The sequence below is a fragment of the Pagrus major genome, chromosome 7 (assembly GCF_040436345.1).
Source record: "Pagrus major chromosome 7, Pma_NU_1.0".
Taxonomy (NCBI): domain Eukaryota; kingdom Metazoa; phylum Chordata; class Actinopteri; order Spariformes; family Sparidae; genus Pagrus; species Pagrus major.
In genome coordinates this window covers 10,507,951-10,525,774 of record NC_133221.1, presented here as the reverse complement: position 1 = coordinate 10,525,774, position 17,824 = coordinate 10,507,951, and the positions used below count along the sequence as shown (strand labels likewise).

Below are 17,824 nucleotides of genomic sequence, written 5' to 3'. Positions count from 1 at the left end.
CACTGTCAGATGCTCTGACGTGTTATGATTTGTCAGTGCCACTTCCAGCAACGAGGCTATGCTTTGCTGTCATAACAACCAGCCTGGGGAACCAATGAGGAATGACGACACGAGATGAGAACACCCCAGGAGTGAAATGCGATTCGATGTTTTCGACGTGCGGTTTTACGGGGTATGTGTCAGGCAGCTGGAGTGACAGGTAAGACCCGCAGGTCACCCTCGAACTGGTCTTAACACAATGATTGGCTTCAGTGGAGCAAGACCAGATAAACAGTACCATTCAGGGAACATTACAGATACTGAATGGAAGTTTGGATGTAAGCGTAGAGTTACTGACTTCCACTGAGCTCTGTTATGCCTGTGTCAAAGCGGGGTCCTGCTGTCTCCATGGTGACAGTGTGATGGTCCCTGAGCTACGCATGCATGGCGTTGGAGTCATTTAAAATGAGAAGTGTGCTGCATAATAATATTTGTGAAAATTAGCCTCATGAATACATGAAAACTAAACCATGCAAGGATGGTTGACTCTCTAATTTCAAGTCTGGTGGGCATGTATGAGGCAGATTCTACTGATTACTACTCTACTCATTTGTAGTTTTCTTTACTCAAAAGTTCTCCATTGATAAACTAAAGTATCACCAGCTCACATGAGCTGCTTTTAATGTCCTCTTTTACTTCCTTCTCCTTTCTAATAGTTGTGCATGCAATATTCAGTTCCTTTTCTTTGATAAAAGAACCAATTTCACAGCGTAAAAAACACTTTTTTCACAAACTGCATTCACAACCTTACTGAAGTAAAAGTTTGGAAGAAACTATATTGGCAAAATGTACTTTTTGCAACAAAAGTAAAAGTATCTACTCATCCTGCAGTAAAATAGTCAGTGTTGACTATTATATATAATGTTTTTGCATTAATATTATGGCTGTATTAATGTGTATGTTGCATTTTACTGGTTTAGATGTTTAAGGTTGAGCTCACTTTAACTACTTTATATATTGTTCGGTAGTTTATCCTCATTAGCATGAGTTCAATGTTCCTGTAACTCTCAAGCAGGGGAATTTTTAGGTCACAAAATTGTGTCCATTTTAAGTGATACTGTTATTAATTTTGAACTTGGACCGTGTAAGACTTTACGATGTGGACCCATTGTGTTTTCCAGCTAATAGGGGGCAGTTACAGGTAATCTGCTGACTATTTTTTGCATTACAAAACTTCAGGCAAGAAAAGATAATAAATATTTCAGTGTGTTCAAACTCCTATAGATCAATGCCAGAAGCACTTCCAGAGATAGAAAAATTCAGACTGTAACCTTTCAAAAGAGCCAAAACCATGCCTGTACTCCAAATGGTTCAACAACAGCAGCTTTGAATTTACTTTAAACTGGGACTGGGACTGGGATTGGCGTTTGGGATAATCTTACATAAATTACCAAGAATGGTACAGCAATGCAGCATATTATATAAAATCAAATTGTAGTGTCACTGTCTAGTGAGAGTCATGTACAGTATCTCTAGAAAGTCAGCTTTTCATGAGCTCTGTTTTCAGCTTTGTGACAATACATTTTCCACTGTAGCTATTGTAGCCATTATAACCAAAGCTGTCAGATAAATGTGGTTGAGTCACAGAGTATTTGTTTTTGAAATGTTGTGGAGTACAAGTATAAAGTTGCATAGTAAGTGTAGAGATGTGTTTAACCTGTGATGTGACAGATGCTTTGGCAAAATTGTTGTTAAACTTTCATGCCAATAAAGCCCCCTTTGAATTTGAATTTGTAAATGGAAATACTCAAGTAAACTACAAGTACCTCAAATTCTTACTTGACTAAATATACTTAGCTACCACTGACTGTAAGTAACTGGTCTGGGATCAGTAACATACATTTTCAAAATCTTTGTTGCCATAATTGTAATAGAACAACGCTCACAATTTCATATTCTCAGAGTTAGAAGAGGACTCCACCGATGTACAATTCATGTAACTGAACTGCTGACAGTTCCTTTGGCACATCAGTTGTGTTATGCTAGTCACGGCTAATGTAGCCGTATCAAGCTGCTAGCTCCAAGCTGAGAAGAGAAGCAGGCTACATAGGTCTGGTAAATTCACTTCTTTCTAACTCCATGCCACCGGATTGTATTTCTTTTTCAAGCAACCGTCACTGCCTCAAGCAACATCACTTAAGGAAACAAAACTTGTAAACAGACTTTGATGTGTGAAGTCAGTGGTGTTTCCCTTTTAAATATATTAAGACACCTGTATTACAGGTATTCAAGATTTTTGCCATTTTCTAATGAATTGCACCACTTAATTTCTCATACTTTTCGCTGCAGATAAGGGGAGTGACAGCTAGCGTCTTCCATTCATTAAATATAATAAATCGAGCAGCTCTCTCAATGTACTGTCTGAGTTTCATTTTCACAGGTTCGGGGTCTGGTCTCAAACTGTCTGGCTGAAATGTACATGTCAGGTTTTCTTTATAACTGTGACAAATCTCTCAATCACTTGTTCAAATTGTCTCTATTTCTGTCTGTTAAAAAACCTGAGCAATCACCTGCCTGAAAGCATGTCAGGTTACCATGACAATGGGTAATTGTTAGCTATCATCTCACCAGTCCAAGCGTATGCGGCGTAACTGCATATTTTAGCAGGGTTTTGAATATGAATGATGTATAGGACATGATGTTATTTCCTCCGTCTTGTCATTTTCACAATGCAGATGATGTAAAATGCAATTAAAGAAGTACAAAGCGATGGAAATAAAAAAAAAAGTCCCTGCATGCAGCTATACAAACACTTTTGTGACTCATAATAATCCAGCCATATGTTAAAGTACTTACTCTTCAGAGACGGTGTAGTGCTCATGCAGGAGAGTGCATGGCACATCTCCAATAGAGACCTTCACTGCTGCAGCCCTCCGGCCCAGGTTCTTGCCCTGAACTGTCAGCAGGGTGCCTCCCTCCACTGGACCCCTCAGAGGGAAGATCTGACAAAGACAGAGGGAAGTAATGAACAGAGAGAAACAAAAGCCTTTGAAAACCCCGTAATAAGCACAATAAATTAGAGCACATAAGTAGATTACCTCCCTAAAAATGTTCCACTAATGACAGATGATAATGAACATGACAACGAATTAAGAGAATGGAGATGCTTCGTGTGATGTTGACATGGAGTGTGGCACACGGAGAGATAAGGACAAGTGGGCCTGTGTAAGTGTTCTTCTGCTGAAGACTGAGGTCTAATAGAATAGACACACGGTTTAGGTATACACACACACACAAAGCAGACTCTTAACTGTGCCAGTCTGAGACTCTTCAGCCCCTAATCCTCTACAGCACATGCAAATAAAGAGCAGGCTAAGAGCCCCCTTCACATCCCACAAGAGACAGACAGAGTGAGAGAGAGAAAGAGAGGCTGGAGAGCGCAGCAGAAAGGTGGATGAGTGGGGAGGCAATTTAGGGAACTGAGTGTCGAGAGGAGAGTGAATGCTGATGGTGGTGGTGAGAGAGCAAAGCCTCAACAGGGGAATTAATGCACAGCGCACATTCCCTTTCATCTGTTTTTCCTGCGTCTGCTCTGTCAAATTCCTCAGTCCCATTTCTGCTGTTGTTCAGAGGCTCACATGCATCATTTCAGCTCTTTCCTTTGGTCTCTAAACTTTCCACTCACAAGCAAAGAAAGAAGAGGACAGTCACCTCTCCAATCACCACGGAAACACACGTGCTTTACAGATAGTGTCTCCGACAGCCAGACAGAAGCAATCTACCATCATCTCGCCACTGTAGCATAGCTAGCCTGGCAGCGCGCAGCATGCTTTTCTGAATGACCCCCCCGGCTGAGCCGAGGTCAGTGTGACCCTTCTGCTGTGTTATTAGCCTGGCTCCGGCTCTATCAGAGACTGAGCTTAAGAATGAAAACAGCACTTCTGTTTGGTCTAGGTGAGAGGGCGAGGTTTGGCTCTGTATTCGGATAATTTGAAACCCGCAAGAGTGACAGCACAGAAAAATAAACCATATATTTCCCAGCTAAAAACGGGGAGAGGCTGTTAAGTAAAGAAAGAGTGTATTACTTTTAATATCGTGTGAAAACAAACCAACCTTACAGTATTTCTGTGGGATCTACACCACAGGAAATGATCCTAATGTTTCTGTGGTTATATTGAGCATTTACATATTCAGTGTGACCACTTTACAACACATACATCTATATATACTTCCTCCTGACAAATCCAGATTCTTTCATACACATGTAACGCACAAACACCGCATAAATGAGCAGGTACACACCCTCTCTGCTGAGCCGAGCAGTAAGCAGAGTTATTTATTATCACTATGAGTCTTATGGCACCAAGTATGTCTCTGTGGTGCCATTGAGCATTGACATCAACATCAGCTGGCATGCTGTTCATTTACACCTCTTACAAGTCTGTGAGTCTTGATTTACAGCACAAACTCTGCCAGGCCTCCAGGGAGATCACGCGGAGTGAATGTGTGTCTGCAAAAAAAAAAAAACCCTCCACAAGGAATCTTGGAGCTATTAAACACATTTGAGGACTAAATTATTCCACACGCTTGTATTCAAATCAAAAATATTCCACGCTTATTATTGCACATGAACATAAGCAACCTGCACCAGCTCAACTACCTGACTTATAAAATCCATATGTCCGTTTTTGTTATGTTCTTGTTCTGAATAGATCGCTTCGAGGCCGGAGCTTTCATCTTCCTCTCCTCACTCCAGTTCTTCTGCATCACGCTAATCAGGGAGGACGTGAGGACAAAAACAGGAAAAGGCTCCTCACTATACTGTACCCTTCTCCACCCTCTCTCTGTCCAAATAGCTCTCCATCCTCTCTACCCGAAGCATTTATGTCTCACCCAGATCCTTCTGTTCTCTTTCTCTTTTCATGTCGTGGATAAACTATGTTTGGCAGTTCCTGTTTTGGACGCCAAAGTACTTCTAATCAATGCTTTTTTTTTTAAACAGCGGACTAGCCCACACATAACATGAGAATAAAGGACCTGTAGAGATAATAAATGTCTCTATTGTCTTTCCGTGACTGCATTGAATTGAGAGCATTTTTCACAATTAGTTGTTGCGTGGCAAAGTTTAGAGACTAATGAAATCCTCCTTCATATTATTGATATTGCGGCGCTAGTATATTGTGAGAGAGATTGCATGTGACAAAGCAGAGCGAGAAAAAACACATTTCATTATCTTAGCTGTACACACACTCACCATACGACTATATAACAAAGAGCTGCTGCTGCGTGTGTGAATGTTTAGGGAGAGCTGATCTTTTCCTCCGTATAAGCCGGAGTACTCGGGCTCAAAACCCCTGTGGATTCTCTGGGAAAACATGGCTGCCAAAGCATTGCATCACCCACCCCACAGAGCCACAGCCCCATGTATCCTTTCTGCAACCCGCTCCTCTCCTGAGAAAGCCAGTGGGAGTGTGTATGTGTGTGAGAAAGAGAGAGAGAACTGCAACAATGGTCTACCCACGCATACGGCATCTCAGCCCAACTAACTTCAGTCACGTAAGAAGTCCACACAAGTTAGACTCTCACAGAGCATCCTGTTAGTCACAGTATGCTGACAGCTACAAAGAATGAGGAATAATCGTGAATGCTTCAATATGGCCTATTTGTGTGACATACTGCGGGCAACACTCACACTGTGTGTACGTGAGAGAGGGAGTGAGTGTGTGTGTGTGTGTCAGTCTGCTTTGTTCTGCTTGCTTATTCTCCTGGGCAGACCAGGTTTTATCTACAGGAAGTTCAGGCCGACTGGGTCTCATGTGAGCCGTGCTTCCCATGACCGCCTACCGTGGCCACGCTGATATAACGTTCGGCAGGGGCAGAAAAAGCCTGGAAGATGGCTCTAAACACACTCCCATTCCAGTTGGACAAACAAATGAATATGATCATGCAAATGAGCTCCATAAAGGCCCTGCCGGTAACCATGATGACCGTTTTGACGTGACCACATTCAGATCCTGTGTAAGATAAACACTCCTTAATTCTTTTGTGGTCTTGCTCATATTATGGTCTAAAATCCCTTATGGTTCTTGTTTGCTTTCTTTGAGTTCCTGTGGTTTTCTTCACAAAGAGCCCCACACATATATCCATCCACACAGCTGACACACATACTGTAGTTACACAGGGCAGAAGGTGTTCCCATGCCCTCCTGAGTGATTGCAGATCGACTCCGCTGTGTCCCCTGAGGGCTGTGGCTAAGTAAGTGTTAGTGTTATTACTGAGTGTACTGCTTTAATGAGACTCTATTCAAACGCTCCCCCAGCAGCTGACTCTGGACAGACAGGGCATGGGGCCACTGCACCATGTGAGTGACCCCATGATTCACCATTTTATGGCCTGAAAATAGAGCCTGGAGGCTGCGGAGAGTGTAGGAGGATGACTGCAAATCATTTGTAGCCTGAATTCATGCATGTTTAACCTGTGATCTTACCTTGTGAATCTCAGGAGCTGGACATTGATCAATGATTGGCTGGCAGTCGTCCCTCGGTTTGCAGCTGTTTTCACACCAGCCACAGAGATGGCCCTGATCCTCTCGGCCCCAGCACTGGGAACAGTCCAAACTACCCACTTTACAGTTGTACACCTCCACTAGAGAGACAGACAGAGAGGCAATTATTATTGTAACACAGCATAACTGAACTGTGTTTGCCTTGTCTGGTTAACTTAAGGTACTCTAGGCTCTTAAATTTCTTTTATAGCTCATGTGAACCATATGGGCCGCATGCTTTAAATAAACAGCTAAAGCATATGCAGGATGATACATTCACGGCTATAAAAATAAATCAGGAAAAAAGAGAGCTAGTGAAGTGCAGGAGAACAAAGCCAGCGGAGGAACAGATGATTCTGTTCATGTTCCAATGTGCCACCCAGTGAGAAGTCCCATTTGTATCACTGCATGTGCATCTGTGCATGCATTTGTGTGCATATTACAGTGTGTGCGCGCCTTCACATGTGTGATAAAGTGTGCGTATTTTTAAAGTTTGATGACTCGGCGTGTTGTGAGGCGACCATCATGTCCGTTAACAGTGCAGAGTGGTTGGCGGCGGCCCAGGGCTGTTGTTCAGATGGTAGACACATGGACTGCAAACAGCACATCTGGTACCGGGATAGGCAAGGATTGGCTTGTAGCAGCACTATAGATGACATGCCAAGTTCAACAACATGCACGCCACTTCTCATCATCTCACTGTTGTCATGGAGCTCAAATTGTATTTGCTACAATACATGCGGACATGGCTTGTGAGAGGCATTGACAACACCTTAAAATTGCAGCTCTCTATGTTCTATCATCATTATATGTAATTAGACAGTAGCAGAATGTAATATTATTTTAAATTACTAGTTGTTGGTAAATTATGTGTTGTAATACAGGAACTACTATTATTGCAAGTGAAAGGCGGTCCGACACTGTTTGTCCCTGAAACGTTTCTTTATTTTTCTCTTCAGGTTCATCATCATCAGAAAACATTCTTGCACAGATGATATGCATTCTGGGAGCAAAGGTGCCAACTAAGTAAGATTTCTTCTTGTTTTTCTGAGTGTCTAATTACACTGTAAATACAGCAGAGTCTTACCTCTCATGGGCTCAGGGCTGTCGACAAAAATATCGCCCCCGTGTCTGCTTAAGTGTCCTCTCCTCCTCAGGTTGAGGTGGTAAATCTGACTCCTCTGGTTAGTGGACAGCTACATGGACACAGGGGAGAACAATAAAACAAGTTGAGCATAAGCTCCTGCTTGCTCAAGATAATAATAGGTTCTTGGTCAAGTTATAAACAAGGGTTTAAAATAATTGCAATAAAAACAACTTACAAACTAGGCTTAAACCCAACAATAATGAGCTCTCTGAACCAGTAAATGCAGAGTAACTGCAGAAGAACTTAACTTATCTTTATTTTTTTGGAAACAGACTTACAAGTTATTTCTGGTATGTCATTGTCTGTACTTACTGTTACTCCACTGCACTTAACAGTCGAGCTGTTCAGCCATGCGGCATCATATCGCTGCTCTGTCCCGAAGTCACACTCCAGCTCCTCCCCCTGTTGCGGAAAGCACTTATTTCAAAACAATATGTGGTACTTCAACAATAACAAGCAAGCAAACTGTGATATTATGTTGTTCTCGGTATGAGATAATCACCACTTTAGTACCCAAAATGAGAAAATTGGGGAAAGTTTCTTCTAAAGAGTGCTCTCTCAAACATGTCTGGTAACAATTGACAACTCTGAGAGAGAACCAAGAAACTGAAAAAAGCCACAATAATTGTCCCTGCCAGGAAAAGATGCAATCCATTCAAAATTCATATTCATAAACATCTGGTCTCCCACACCTCTGCAAGTCATCTGGGAGCCAGAGTAATGAATATGAATTCATTCTTCATACAATCTGAGCCCTGAGTTTAAATGAGCCAAGAAATGGGAAGGTAAGTCCATAAAGAAGCTAAGATGGCTAAGAACAGGAAAGGATAAGTGCTTAAAGTGGAAGATATCATTTGTCTGTGAATATAGCCAGCTTAAATTGGACTATTTCTGGGCTATTTCTCTGTGCTTCTTGACACCAGAGAAGCTTGATTTCTTGATATTTGGCAGCTTATTTTTCCCAGAAAAATCTCCCTGGACATGTTCAGTCTGAAAACTATTAGATACTGGAGGACAAACTTGTTTTGGTTCGACAGTTTATCACAGTTATGTCTAAACAATCTATTTTTGGTTTGCCAGAAAAGAAGTGTGGGAACCAAAAATCACCACAAGTTCCAGAGGGGTCTGAGCTAGCGACTCGCGAACATGAGTGACACCACATTTCCTGTTGTATTGACTTGCTGACAAGATGGAGACGTTATTCAAACAACTTCCGTTTGAGTAAACTTTTTGTAATGATGACTAGTATAAAAAGCCAACCACCTCCAGGCTTCCCTGAGGAAGTTTGTGTGTCTGTGTGTGTGTGTGTGTGACTCAATGTCTGTCACCATGGCAACACACCATGAGAGTGCTCAAAAGGCCAGCCAGGGTTAGGCGTGTGACTGACCACGCCTGGCAACTAGTAAGCACTGGAATTTTGAGAAGATCCCGGTCGTGTCCTTATCAGTGATGCAGGATCAGCGTCTGACTCGCTCCGTGTGGATTAAGGATGAGAATAGGAGTTTAAAAAAACTGATCTGGAAGGACCGGCCGAATTTAAAATGAACATGAGTGTAAATAAAGCTCCTGCCGCGTGTGCTGCCTCAGACCGACTGCACATTGTACCCTGTGCTGACGAAGGCACAACTCAGCTAGTCACAGTTAGATACCAGATGCACGGCGGGCCCAGACAGCTGAGCTGCGAGCAACATAAGCACAAAGATACCCGCTCGTTCTTCATTTTCATATCCGAGATCACCCAAACTCAGGTTTTGCTCATTCATTGACCCAAATCACAGCACACAAAATATCCATCTGTGTTTAACTCAGCTTGAAGCAAACACACCATATGCTTCTGTTTTATTCCAATCATTTTCACAACATGCATTTTGGACCAAGTCCAAGTCCAGCTCCATGGCTGGAGGATGTCTGCCATACCTCCTGGATGTTGCTGAGGGATAAGGTGAAGTCCTGAGCCATTCCTGATGGTGATGGAGGAACCTCTGAGGCAACCAGACTGGGACAGGAAGCTGCATTCTGTGTCGAGGACGGGTGTAGGGGCAGGAAGTGACATATATAAGTTAGAGTTAGAGAAAACAATGGCTCCCCTGCACACATCCGCAAAACCCAAAATACCTGTCCTGTTTATCTGGAGGAGGAGGAAATGAGAGGGTAAAGTCTCGCTCTGAGGGAAACAACAATAGCTTCAAATAGAGAGACGATGAGGGATTAGAAAAACAGACCCACCGGACATTGTGATGGACTCAGCAGAACAGGAAACAAACCCACCTCCTCATCTCCGTATGACCTACATTACAACATTTTAACAAGAATTTAAATTTAAATAACCAAAAGTGACTAAAAAAGAACAAGCCTCTTGTGCCTTAATATGTTTATATTTGCGTATCTTGGGATCTGAGCGCAGAATGCCTGACTACGATTTATGGCTATGCTTAGAGAAAAGCAATGATGTCTTTATTACTACAGTTGTTTAACACAAACAGCCTTTTCCCTTTTCAGGGGGTCTTGTGATATAAAGGCGCACATTAAACACAAAATTACACACTTTGACTATAGACCAGAGGGCTGTGAGTCACATCCTCTCCACTCTGACTGGGACCAGTACTGTGAGCGGTCAGACCCTCTGCACCCTCAGGGCCAAAGTCTGCTGGCAGGATGCCTCCCCACACAGGTCATGGGACCTGGCGTAGCAATAAAACTCCAGAGGGGACAGGAGTAATATGATGGCTAAAATTAGTCGTGATGTTGTCAGGAATGCGCACAAAGGACGGTAGTGTCGGGAGAGCTGTAAATGGTTTCAATGAGGCTACTTTAGTTTTGGATAATTTTCCCAGTTTCACAGTTTTTAGACACAGTCATGCCAAGACTTCTATTCAGTTTGTTTGCTTTTTAGCGATGTCTACACCCTCATGGGGTTTTTACATTGCCAAACATACCTACATCTACATAATCCATTTGTACAGTCACCTACTTAAAATAACGCCAGATAGCTGAAAATGTACGTGTAGGTTCATCTCTTTGCTGGCAACAAGCAAGTACTGATTTCCTATAAAAATAGGGACAGTGAATCTACTCTTCCACATGCTGGGATATCAAAACTCCACTGCCAAAAAAGAGAGCCTTAGAGGAGGTCTGAGGAGCTTTAAAATGGTACATTACCCTGTAAGGAGCCAGTAAACCAGAACCTCCTGAGATTTTACAGCAGGTTTCAACATTTCTACACACTGTAGTTGAGACACTTGAAATGTCACACTGAATTACCACATGATTGCTCTTGCCTAACCCTGTCTGGACTCAGACCATTACAGAACACAGGAGTTGTTGGACAGAAGAGTCTGGATTATGTCTGAGGCTCTGACTAGTAGGATCTTAATGTTATGAGATCCTCCAGGCGTCGATGGATTAAAAAAAAGGAGAATTACTCACCTCTAGCAGGTTGTGCTTTGATTCATCTTTATTGGAGACACATAGGTGGTTCTCTTCATCCCAGTAACACTTCCACCTGGTGCTCAGGCAGCTCACACATCTGTTATAGATGGACACACATACACGGAAAGTGTTCAGAAACGAGGATCATGTTTATTCAAATCTGGTGTGTTTTCTCCCTCTGATCTGTTGACATGCTGTAAAAACATTCTTTTCAAAAATGGAGTATGTGAAACACTCTGAATCATTGAGTCAGTGTAATATGAACCGAGAGGCCGAAATGATTACAGGCATCAAAGTTTAGCTCTAATAAAAGGAAGTAATGATTAGTCACAGTAGCAGACACATTTATTCCACAGTCAGGAGGTCAAACTGGGCCAAATCTGCTGAAAATTAAACACAAAAGCCTTCTCTATAAACACTCAGTGTGCGAGAGTGTTGTCTCATGTTGCCTCTATCTTTGTGAGTGCCATTTTGAGTTTTACACCAACTAACATATTGGTAAGTAGAGTTCATCAGCAGCTTCATACGCCCACACACAGACCGCTTTTTTGGTAGTAAACATGACTTTGTTTTTGTGGGCGGAGGCAAAACAATTCCCTGAACAAGTAAGTGAGCACTAGCTAGCGAGATTTGTTTCCTTGTTTTTCACAATGGCTGAAGAAAATACAAGTCTCTCTGAATATATACAGGCACTCACTCTATGGGACCGTGAATATTACTTGGAAAAGTTCATCAATGGGACCAGATTGGCCAACCGACCCACACACACTCACTCAATGGATGGACAATCTGATAACCTAAATAAGGGTGTGTAAATCTTTAGATGCCTATGACTATGTCCTTAATAGTCATTTACAAGACTTGAAATACAAAAGATTTAACAGATGAGTTTTGTGTCGTGTTCTGTCTAGCTAGCAGCAGGGACAGAGGACAACCACGTATCAGGCTCGGGTGATTGTAAATAGAACAAAGAGCAACATCTTGACAGTGATCTTGGCTAACCTAGATATCATATTTAAAAGTGGTTGTCAACCCAATTTCAGTTTTGAGTCATTAGTGCTTCTGGCATCCAGCCACACAACAAGATGACATTTTTGGTCTGTTATCTAGCATACCACTCTGGGATGACTTCCATCTCCCTTCAGTTTTTTCTTTGTTTTGCCTCAAGCTAACCCTGTGACATAATCATGACCTCAGCACTAACAGTCTATACAGTTTAAAGACATGTCATTGTCATTGGGACTGACTGACATGTCTGACAGTTTGTAAAGTGACGACTCTCTGGCGAGTAATTAGTTCCTCAGGGGGATGTTTGATGGCTAGAACATGCTCCTATTGTTAAAGAATAAGTCTGGTGATATTCTATAATTCTGTACTTTTTTATCAAATCCAATGAAAAGACCAAACCAACAATGACCAGAAGTATTTTCTGTGTATCCAAAGCTAGATATATCTGATTCCTCTGCAACTGAGCTCAACTGGTGTTTAAAACCTATTAAAAACACATAAATGAGCCACACCGTTACACTGGGTTACATGTTGCTTCATTGAGCTCTGTAGTCTACTTTGAATAAAGCAATCAAACGTACACTGTCCTGCTGCCATTGATTATTTTATTATTCACTTATAGTTCACCAAATCTGCAGATGAAAATAACCCCCAGTAAATGCAATCTTTACTCCTCTTTGAATAACGTTTGTTACAGAGCTGTTAAAAGGAAATTACTCAGCCTTTTCAAACAAAAATGAAACCACATACGTGACCAGATTTAAAAGATTTACTTTCAGTAGGAACGAATTGGCAGAGAATTACAGACAGCATAGGGACGGACTAACAGATTGTTAGTTTAAGTCTTTTTATGTGATTTGTTGACAGGTACAAAAATAAAAAAAATATCTCCAGCCTTATCCTTTAAACCAACAATATGCTACTTTTGAAAGAAGAAATAACTTGCTCTTCTTAATCCAATACATACGAATTGGCCACCTATTGAATTCACACTCAAAACAATTAGGCGGCAGTATAACACCAGAGTAACGGCTAATAATTGTAGCTGCCGTTAGCTAGTTAGGTCAATTGGCCGTGCAGCTAGCAGTCGTGACATGGAGCTCGGTGCACTAGGGGAGTTTTGGTGTTTACATCACTAGCACAGGAGCTTTGGACTTGGACAGGGCTGGGCTAGCTGGTTAGCATTCAAACTTCAGGAGATACCTCTGAAACACACTACATATACGTCATGAAGTCAAAACTGTTTTGTTTTTTATTACATTCCATTGATAAATGATTACTTTTTTATGTTTTCAACTAAAATTCTTACATATTGCACCTTTAATCTTTATTATTTTTTTATAATTGAAAAGTTTCATTCAGACGCAATAATAAAACAGCCTTTCTGAATTTAATACAGTTAACACTATTTTTCTACATATTTTTTTTTAGCAGCCATATTTCACATCATTTCACTCATTTAACTCATTTTCATGCTTCTTATGATTGTGTGTGTAGCGATGAGTCATAGGCACAGTAACAGGCACAGAGGTGATATCTAATTAAAATATTAATCAGAGTAGAAAAATATCTAAACATAACAAAATGAATAAAAAATACTGAATTCACTCCAGGACTGGCCGGGGCTAGCTCGTTAACATGTTAACTTCGGTAGACAACTCAGTACATAGACATCTTTGATGTTACGCCAATACTGTAGCTTCTTCACACTCTGTTGATAATGTTGGTTCATATTTTTGACGTTATAAACTAAAACGGGCCATATTTTACAAATTGCCCCTCTAAAACGAGGCTATGAGTTAAGTTTAGACATGTCGTTGTGAAGAATAAGGGCTGTGTTTGGTGATAATGATTGTACTGTATTGATCCTTCCTGTGAATGGAGTGCAAGTGTGTGTGTGTGTGTGTGTGTGTGTCTTACAGATAAACTGCCTTAAGTGGAACACCTCCAATGTATGTGTGTGAGTCGAGTGTGTGTCACTGTATCGCCTCCGGGAAGAGACAGATGTCCCACACTAGGAGTGATAGTGCCTCCAGTGATAGCAGCACTCTGAGGGGGTCTTTAGATTGGGGGAGGAGTGGAGCGGGATGGGTGTAAGGGGATGCAGAAACGTAATCGAAATGTGTGTGTGTGTGTGTGTCTGTGTGTGTGTTGTGATTGGAAGCAGACGGCCCCCTCAAGGCTCTTATCAGCTTCAGCTTTTCTGTTTTCTCTGACTCCCTTTCTGTCCTACTAAAACACCTATACACTACCACACACACACAAAGATTGTTCGTACACTCTCTCTCTCTCTGCTTGACCTAACACTGACAGTAAATACCCTCTGACACTGCCCACCCTGAGTCATAATGACCATGCACACACACACACACACACACACACACACACACACACTAAATACACAGTTGGGGCTCGCACTCTCAGGGCCTCTCGGTGGACACAGCGGTTAAACACACATCCTCAATCACGTTTCTGTCAAAGAGAAATACGTCCACAAGAAAAGACCAGTTTGAGGCGGAGAGACCGAGAGAGGAACAGAGATGGACGAAGGGAACAGAAAGGAGAAGTGCTAGAAAAAACTTGAGACACTAGGAGGAACATAAAAAGCAAATACAACAACAAGAAAGAGTGTGTGTGTGTGTGTGTGTGTGTGTGCGTGCGTGCGTGCGTGTGTATATGTGTGGCTGAGAGACATAAAGAGAGTGGGAGAAATAGAGTAAGAGGGCAGGTTAGGTGGTTGTCCTACTGGGCTGTTTGGTGAGACTGGAATGCTGTCGTCTGGTTGTCATTAACACTCTGCCTAGTAACCATTCTCAATGGGTCATGGGAGAACTGTCTAAACACTCTCTCTCACACACACACACACACATACATACACAAACACACAAACACAGAGTCTTTAAAAAACAAACAAATATCATTTCATGAATAGGGTCCACTTAAAGCTGGAACCCGTAACTTTACACTTCATTGTTGGGGTATTTTTTCAAACTTCAACCAAAAATAATTGGGACATTTAAGCACATTTACCTTAATAATGATACATCAGTGGATAATGTTTCCTCCCTTATGTTGGCTTATTACTATTTTGTTTAGGGTTGCACTAGTATGAGATTTTCACGGTATGATTACCATCTCAGAATATGTCACGATTTCATGGTATCACAATATTACACAATTGTTACTATTATCAGTAACAATTTCTCAAAATGTTACGTCCTGACAAACATTAAATTTAATTTAAATGTATAATATATATATTCTTAATAACACTAATTTTGGTAGAATTCATCACTGAAAATAAGCAAATGTATGCTGTACGGTATAATGACCTTCAATTTTCATACAACGGTTTAGCTTGATTTATTATTACTGCAACCCCAAATTTGTTTATCCTTATTTATTACAGTTGAAATGGTGAAATGGATACTCCAGTGATTTAGCATCACACGTTTTTTAACTTGGTGGACTCACAACTAAGTATAAAAATAAAAAATATCAGCCACAATTGACTCAAATTTAATATGTCAAGCTCCTAAACCACTGGATCCAACATTTCCCATAATGCAATGTTATAGTATCTTTCTAAAGACTAAATTTTAATTCTCAAGCTCAGTTTGAGATAACCCTGATGACATCGCTATGACATCAGAGTCAGACAGACAGAGACAACAGTTTTCACAGTTATTAAGTCTGTGGCAAGAAAAAAATATATTCATGCGTTAAATCAGTGGCATGCCCCTTTAGAAAATATCAGGGCTTCTGGAATAAACTGTGTTCTGATTAGTTGTTTGAACTTCTGTTGGCTGTCATTGGTTGTGGTAGCAATTCTCCATTTAATAACGTGGACCTCAGACAATTCATTTATTAACTGAAAATGGCAAAATGAGTACATCTAGCCTGGAAAAGAGATTCAGATTGAGAGATAGCTGATCAAGAAAAAAAAAAAGGCAACTACTTTGATAATCGATAAACTGTTTGTCATTTCTCAAGCTTCTGAACATTACCAAGTTTCAACTCCTCAGCAGTCAGGATTTGCTGCTTTTCTTTGTCTTATGTGACAGTAAATTGGGTTTTAGATGGTTGGTTGGACAAAACAAACAATATCTTGGCCTGTTTGATTATTCTCTGAAAATTCATAGACCAAATGATTAATTGATGATTGTGGTACATTGATCGACAACAATCATTATCAGTTGATGCAGCCCAAAAATTGGGTTTATTGTCTAGCTCTTTGGCAGATCGCCAAAAGGAAATGTGGCTGACAACATCTCACGTTGTGGTGTGTGATGTTAACACCTAAGTAGTTTTTGCTCAGGTAATTAAAGCACACGCTGAAGAAGCATCAGATGACAGATTTTCCAGTCCAACAATAATTTTGCAGTAGCATACTTTAAAAATAAACACTTCCTATGTGACATTGATGGTTTGTTATATTATAAGCATCAATGATTAGTAACACTCAAATGTGCGACTGATGACTTCAACCCAACTTTAACATATGAAAAAAACTAAGTGATGGCTATTTTTTCATAAAGCACAAAACAAAGAGACACCACTAACTCGTTTCACTGGGGAGAAGAGGCTCATAAGACTCTGTTTAGGGATTATTAAAAAAAAAACAGCTTGAAGTGATTAAAATCAGACAGAGTATAGCAGCGCCGCAGTTTGCAGCCCGATACTCATCCTGTGAGAATGGCACTTTGCTCATTATCACCTTCAACAAACCACCGTCTAATTTCACACTCCTGGACCTCGCCGAGCACAGAGGCCATGTGCACATATTGGGTGCAGTCTTGCACACATGTACCTGCAACTGCTGCGTTCACACCTACAGGCTGTTTTCAAAAAGTGAACAAAAGGGACACACCCAAATGATTTCAATCTCAGGGAATCAGTCAAACACACACACACACACACACACACACAAACACACACACTGATGCCCCCTCTAAGCCTAAGATCTGCCCATCAGATAAAGTGGATCCTTTGACATGGTCCAACATGCGAGAGGAAGCCAGCTGGATTGCCTCCAGATATGAGAAAACCCTCTTTGTGACCAGTCGCGGTCCTTCACAAAAACAAACGTCAACATGACCAGCCAGACATACATATCCAATTTCCCTTGGCTTAACGTTTACAGCATATTAATCCCACATTTGATCCTGCACTGAGAAACCTTGAGTAAGCCAAATACACAATAAGCCCTGTAAGAGGACGTGTCGGCAATATTTACTCACCAAGGCCTAAATAAAAAGCAGAAGAAAAAAAAACCACGAGAGGAAGAGGTTATGGACCAAGAAGAAAGGCCTTCGAGGCAAAATAGAAAAGCGTCGCTGTTCTTTCAGCCATCAGCTACATGTGCACATCTGCAATGCCACAGAGACTCAAGCTGACATTTGAGCAATGCTACAGCTTTGTAGAGCCCTCTGTTTGGGGACAGCTTATTAGTATTTAGGTCTCATTTCATAAGGTTTGTTTGGAGGGATCGCTTGTTATTCAAGCAGAAATTGGATGAAGGTCTGAGTAGTGTTGAAAGAAGTACTCAGATGCTATACTTACAACAGAGTACCAATAAAATAATGTCTGTATGTGTAATGTATATTTGTTAACACACTTTATATTTAAAGTGCAGGGAAAAAAAACAATGCAAATTTTTAACCTTAGTCAGACTGAATCTTGTAAATTCCCTCTCCTTGGGTTAAAACGTTTTAATG

At 41.1% G+C, this 17,824-nt stretch overlaps 1 protein-coding gene across 1 annotated transcript in view; it reads right to left on the bottom strand.

The window, feature by feature from the left end:
* The window catches only part of plxnd1 (plexin D1), a 71,242-nt gene that overhangs the window by 34,759 nt on the left and 18,659 nt on the right, over window positions 1-17,824 (bottom strand). The window contains exons 8-13 of the mRNA XM_073469883.1: window positions 11,097-11,196; window positions 9,588-9,686; window positions 7,983-8,072; window positions 7,611-7,719; window positions 6,467-6,624; window positions 2,836-2,981 (exon numbers count right to left, since the gene is read on the bottom strand). Of these exons, the coding sequence (XP_073325984.1) occupies window positions 2,836-2,981; window positions 6,467-6,624; window positions 7,611-7,719; window positions 7,983-8,072; window positions 9,588-9,686; window positions 11,097-11,196 (702 nt within the window). The remainder of the gene's footprint in view (window positions 1-2,835; window positions 2,982-6,466; window positions 6,625-7,610; window positions 7,720-7,982; window positions 8,073-9,587; window positions 9,687-11,096; window positions 11,197-17,824) is intronic.